Source organism: Sphaeroforma arctica (genome assembly GCF_001186125.1).
Source record: "Sphaeroforma arctica JP610 unplaced genomic scaffold supercont1.1277, whole genome shotgun sequence".
In the NCBI taxonomy this organism is placed as follows: Eukaryota; class Ichthyosporea; order Ichthyophonida; genus Sphaeroforma; species Sphaeroforma arctica.
In genome coordinates this window covers 10775-17900 of record NW_014039281.1, presented here as the reverse complement: position 1 = coordinate 17900, position 7126 = coordinate 10775, and the positions used below count along the sequence as shown (strand labels likewise).

The following is a 7126-nucleotide window of genomic DNA, read 5'->3' as shown; positions in this document are numbered from 1 at the left end:
ATATAGTTTTATAACTATTTCTTTCGATTGCCTTTTATCTTGTGTATACGAATGCATATATGTTCAATTGTTTGTATTCCATCTCATTTATAGGCTGGGCAACTCGGTACATAAAACTCAGTAAAAACCCACAATTGCATCCACTGCACTGCTTAATACACGATAGATATTACTTATACGCAGGAGATATTAAAAAAGCTGGACCATCCGAATATTGTGGCGTTTCTGGGGTTGGCGATCGGACCACCCTTGGCTATTGTGATGGAGTTGATGGGTTTAGGCGACCTGAAATATTATCTGAGGCACAACAAGTATGCAAGTTTGACAATGTAGGATGAATGATAGTGATTGTGGGTATATAGGATATACATATATTCCCTTACACACACACACATATATATATATATATATACCAGCTGGCTATGGGCTTCAGGCACACAGTATAGCTCGAATAGAGTTAAAAACATACACTGGCGTGTACAAAGGAGGGGAGACATGTACGTGTATGAGTCCATATAACACCCACGCGCGTCTGTCAGGCAAGTACACGTGAAGATCATATGCAATTCATCACCAATGAGGACGCACACCCTAGATACGTTACTGTGAATGCCTATGTTCTTATATTTTCACTCGTGCTGCATCCCGCACTGGTACGGCGCGATGGTCAGGTAAGTTGACTTTGATTGTATTTGGGATAGTATTAGGTGTTATAATCATAGCAGGAGTACGTAGTATATGCAGCGTTAACTATTGCTAACACAGTGGTTGTATGTAGTATGTATTGTACTGTTTATTATGATCCTAGAAGCAGGATGTATTGTGAACACCCATGGTATATTGTACTGTTTATTTTTATCCCAGAAGCAAGATGTATTATGTACATACATAGTATACTACGCATACGATATACGTACCAGCGTCTGCTGTGGTAGTATGACCTCATCAAACTGCACCTCACAACATACCCTCTACACGACTGATCTAGTTTAAAATAAGACCATATCAATGAATAATCCCGGTTTCTTAACAAACACTAATAACAGTATTTTGTGCTTTGATGTAGTTACTGGACTTGGTGTAGTTGTTATACATGCGCATCACAATATATTGACCAAGCCGAATTTTAAGGTATTGCTCTAGTACTCATAGACGGAGCTTGAGATAGCCACTTGTTGTGCATTGATCTCTCTATAGGAATGACCTCAGCACCCAAATAGACTATAGTTATATAGTAGCAACTAACAAAGGTATAGATATATAGTAGCAGCTAACGAAGGCCATACACTACTCCCTTCTATATATAGAACAGAGAAGAACACCATCTCATTGGCCGAGCGCTACCATACGGCCTTCCAGATAGCCAATGGGGTGGCGTATCTGGCGACCAATGGAGTGATCCACAGAGATCTAGCTACTCGCAATTGCATGGTTGGCGCGGCAACCACGTCATCGTTTGGTTATCCGATAGTAAAGGTACGTACACTCTACACAGTATACTAAACCCTAAAACCTTTTAATCTTAAAACCCTAAAACTTTTAATCTTAAACCCTAAAACTTTTAATCTTAAACCCTAAAACTTTTAATCTTAAACCCTAAAACTTTTAATCTTAAAACCTTAAAACTCTTAAACCATAAATTCCTAAAACCCTAAAACCTTAAAATCCCAAAACCCTATTAAAAAAAGTATGTGAGCTGTGCTTTGTGTTGGGTCGACGAGTTCTACATTTGCATGAAATGTGCGGTGTAGTGTGGGATGTGTTTATGTACGTACAAGTGGTGTTTGATTCGTCTGTGCATGTACATATAGGGTGTTATGTCCGCAGATTCGTGATATAATTTTGAACTATACCTAAAGTCAGGGCGGTTGCAACACGTAGCTATAACTATCATGCTATGCATATCATATACATTGCATCCCCCAAATGCCTACATCACTGCTTTACGAACTCACCATACTATGCATATCATAGATATAACACCCACTCCATGCACACATCACTGAATAACTAACTCACCATACTTTGCATATCATAGATATAACACCCACTCCATGCATACATCACTGCTTCACTACCGATATCATGCTATACATATCATAGACATAACATCCACCCAATGCCCGCCACCAGTGAAGACGGGCAAGTTCTCATTTGCTTTGGCCATGTAAACCTGGTTTGTGCCAATGCGGCGGTTAAGGCCATCGTCCGAGTTGTTGCGTGGATCTCTGGTGATGAACTCGATAAACAGATCTACGCCATTCTTTTCGTCAAACTGTATGGCACGCTGCGGCGGCGCGGAGTCGACGCGTTTTCTGAGCACGTCCATTATGGCGTGGTCACCAACGCCACCTGAACCCTAAGATCCTAAAACCCTATGGCGTGGTCACCGACGGGAATGTTTTTTTCGCGTGTCCGTGACCACGCCATAATGGACGTGCGAAAGAACCCTGTTGATTCCACGCTAACGCAACGTGCCATACAGTTTGACGACAAGAATGCCGTAGACACGTCTGATTTGGTTTATTGTCGGAGATCTCTGCAACTACTTGGACGATGGTCTGAACCACCACATTGGCCCAAACGAGGTTTATTTGGACAAAGCAAACAAACGATAATCTCCCCTTCTTGACTGCCGGCGGCCACCGCTCTGCTTAACTATACAGATCATCCAATACATAGTATAGATATATCATCTACTCAATGCATATATCACTGCTCAAATATAGTTATCATGCCATCCTATACATATTATAGGTTTATCATCTACTCAATGCTTATATCACTGCTCAATTATAGTTATCATGCCATCCTATACATATCATAGATATATAATCGACTCAATGCTTATATCACTGCTCAATTATAGTTATCACGCCACAAATATCATAAATATAACATCCACTCAATGCTATCTATATCCCTGCTTCACTATGACTACCGCGCCATACACATCACAGGTGGCTGACTTTGGTCTTTCGCGTCCTCTATCTGCCGAGACGGAGTACTATCAGATGGAGTCTAAGAGTGATCTGCCTATACCCTGGATGGCCCCAGAAACCCTTGCACAGGTACTTTCAAAGTTAAACGTTAAACGTAGTGCATATATGTGTTATGGTACGTACGTAGTTTGATTGTACAATCAGTAGTAGTAGTAGTGTCTGTAGAATCACAGCCTGCGACAGTGACTACAGAAGTGTTGTAGAGTGTAGCATGTTTTAACACCCAGCCGTAGTATATGTATAGACCCACAGCCTGAGACGGGCGATATGATGACTCGTCACAGTCTCCTCATCTGCTGAACCAACTAGTCCAACGGTCAAACGAACAACCACCAACTCAACGATCAAGTAAACAACACCTGACTGACAAAAGCAAGCCATAGTTACTGGTACACACAGAGTACACTCAGTCTAAATCTGACACACCACAACTGATTGAATGGCATATACACACCACATACATAGCCCATATAGACTGATTGTGTGGCATGTACACGCAGTTTACATAGTCCATATAGGGGCATTCATCGGGGTATCCATACCCCTCATAGACTGCGGCGTTGGTGGCCTGCAGATATATATATCGGTGCCATGCCAACAAACCAATAACAAGCCAGTGTCCTGGATTTTCCCGAATTCACCAACAGAAAAAGTTCTCGCAAAGTTCCGATGTGTGGTCGTTTGGGGTGACGCTATGGGAGATCTTCACGGACGCGCAGTCTATGCCGTATGCTGGCATTCCTATAATGGCCCTGTACAAACACATCACTGACGGACATCGGTTGACCCGCCCAGCCAACTGTCCCAGGGTATGTTATGGAGGGATAAACTGTGCGAGCCCATGCATTCATATTTATATATATATATATATATATAAATAGATGTATACAAACAAGTATGCTACAAGCAAATATACTTGTGTGAGTACTCATGCGTATATGTATGTATACACTGGCACGTCCGATATAGCACCACACCAGCACGTCCTTAGTGAGCACCAGCTGACCAACTGGACTTACTATGCGAAGGTGTTCGTGCGTGGATGTGCTGTATATTGGTGTGTGTATGATATGATATACATGAGACTATGAAAAGGGTATGTACCCTGTTGGTATGGGATGGGGCTGTAGTTACCATATCCTATCTACAACTCTTTCCTAACTGATGTCTCATTCACTCAGCCTAACACTATATTATCCGCCTGGCACATTTCATACCTACCTATTCATATGTACTTTCTACTGAAAATATAGTATATCCGGTATCATCAGATGCCGTCTTGGCGCTAAAAACCTAAAATTCAGCGCATCGCTTTGCTTGAATAGGCATCAAATGAGGTTGTTCCTATATATATAATCCTTACTATCAATAGAAGTGTTATCTTCGTTGCAGGATACGAAGTATAGCAGAACATACTGTTCAGAGGAAATGCATGCGGATGACCCAGTACAGTGCATTGTCTCATAGTCTCTCATCTGCATCCCTCTCAGCTCGACCTGCACTCACTAATAGGATGCGTATCATACACTGTACCAGATACAAGTTCCTTCTGTACTAATATCAGCATCCTCGAACATATAGTTCACTATATTTGTCGCAAACTTTCAGTACCTTGAAATAGACTCCCTATCAGCATGCATACGGTATCATGGCACGCCGTTGGCTTGACAACACCTTTGAACGGCCCGACATAGTACATTCTCCTATAGTTAAAATTATTTTCCTCGTATGTACTTATATAGCTAACATTTCGCAAATACTTTATTCTCATATCCCACACATTAGAATAAACCCATGTCAGAATCCATACTTTCTAACATTTCGCATATACTTTCTCCTAACACCCTCTATCTTGAATTAAACTCTACGACAGTATGCATACGATTTAATACAAACTATGCTAGTCCTATGGTGTCAAAGGTGTTCTTGTGCCAGCCGCATGTTATAAAAAACCATAACATACGACTGGCACAAGAACACCTTTGACAGTATGAGAATAGCATAGTTTGTATTAGAACACGGTGATTTTCTACTAGACTTATCCTCAAATTCCTCGTATATACTTGTACATTACGATCTATAATTCCGGCCCATCTCGCATATACCTTCTCCTAACGCCACATACGTTGAAATAAACTCTACAACAGGACGCATACGATATCATGACACGCTGCTGGCACGAGAACACCTCTGAACGGCCCGATTTCCATGCGCTGTGTTTGGATGCGGCTGCCTTATTCTTGCAAACGTCCGAACACGAAGCCGTCATCAAGGTATACCATATATTCAAGCACAATCGCGAACAGAAATATGTAAACAATCACACAGACACAGACACACTTATATATATGTATGTGTGTCTTTGATTCGCGTTTTACTTATACAGCTGAGATCGAAGTAGGCGTTTAGTATTGGGAAGTCCGATTTAGAAATAGATATACATTCTCTTATCGATATATGTATATATCTGTTTATATCTTTATGCAAATATAGCTGGCGTCCGAGTACGCTTTACGTATTGGGAAGTCCGACACATAAATACATATACAATCTCTTAATGATATTTGTATATGTCTGTAGATGTGTCTTAATATAAATATAGCTGATGTCGGAGTACACCTTTTGTATCGGGAAGTTTAGTAGATGTTTAAACACTGGTACACCATCCAGCCACTGTATGTAACGACAACCTCACAAATACCCAATGCCAAGCACGTGCACGTGTATATTATACGCATGTATACATCTAATGCACTAGCTATATATACATGTATGTGTGAAAGTGAACCAAAACACATATACATGTAGAGATTGACACATAAAATCTGGCATTATTCTACAAACATATACACACAAACATACACACACAAACATAGATACATGTACAGGTTATAGTATGTGTACATGCACATAATGGTGTATATCTATACAGAAAGTTCAAATACAGACCAATTTTTAGTTCGCCACAATATACTGATATACATTACCTGTTCATTTTCATCGTAGACGAGCAAAGGGGGGCAGATCTTTCTCCAGGACACCAGTATGCCGGAGACCCTCTCCGTTGCCAAGCAACGCACGTCAGCTACTAAGTCCAAGAGTGGACAGATGACATCTACTGTGCAAACCCCTGGCATGCTATCAGACACGCATACAGCACAACCCTTGTACGTTGATGTCGATGCAGAAATAGAACCTCCCCCGACTGTAGCCGCTGTGCAGGGACTGGACGGGGCTTACATGGGGTACTATGACAGTATTGTCTAACAATCCGATAGTTCCGTCTGATAGTACGACAAATCGTCTATCAATCCGACAATTCCGTCTGACAATACGACACCTTAGTGACGGCCTGACCTGCAGATGGCTCTCCTTTGGCAACTGCTGGATGTGCAGAGACCGGATAAGCGTTGTTTGTAAGGAACGATAAGTAAACTGTCTGACAACATGACATGGTCTGATAGTACGACAATTGTAGTACAATACGACAATTGTCAGACAATACAAAAATTATCTGACAATACGACGAAACGTTGACACAAACGAATAAATTGCATCACAAAATGCAACATCCAGTATGGGCGAACGATAAATACACTTGTCGTGCTCAGCTAATTTTGCCCAATACACGTAGAATGAAGATGACGAGACATTTACTACTACGCAAAAATACCTTGACAAGTCCCTACATATAAACTGCAGATCAGCTGAACGTATTGATACATCTTATACACTGCCAGACCTACCCTGTGAGACCGTTTTCTGCGACCACACACTTCCTCATCAGTTCACGACACACATAAGTGTGCTTTGTGTAATATACAGGCATATTGTTTAATCTCAACTGGCATTAAACCTGCGCAATGCTGGCCAGACGACAGTTCTGTACACATATAATATAAGAATATACCTGTACGTCGACTTTCCGAATACATTATATATATATAAACATATATGTATATGTATATATATATATAAATACATATATATATATGCATGTGTATATATACATACATACATACACACACATATATATATATAATATATATATATTATAGATAAATATTAATTTATATAGATAAATAAATATAAATATACAGACATATATATATATATATACATAT

At 40.4% G+C, this 7126-nt stretch overlaps 1 protein-coding gene across 1 annotated transcript; it reads left to right on the top strand.

The window, feature by feature from the left end:
- Positions 1 to 182: 182 nt before the first annotated feature.
- On the top strand, positions 183 to 6652 carry SARC_10510 (TK/ABL protein kinase; the record flags this gene model as incomplete). The annotated part of the gene is made up of 6 exons (XM_014295445.1): positions 183 to 311; positions 1308 to 1476; positions 2961 to 3071; positions 3650 to 3811; positions 5150 to 5275; positions 6009 to 6652. Coding segments are annotated over 6 exons (958 nt in total), but the record flags the coding sequence as incomplete, so codon positions are not given.
- Between the last annotated feature and the right edge of the window lie 474 nt (positions 6653 to 7126).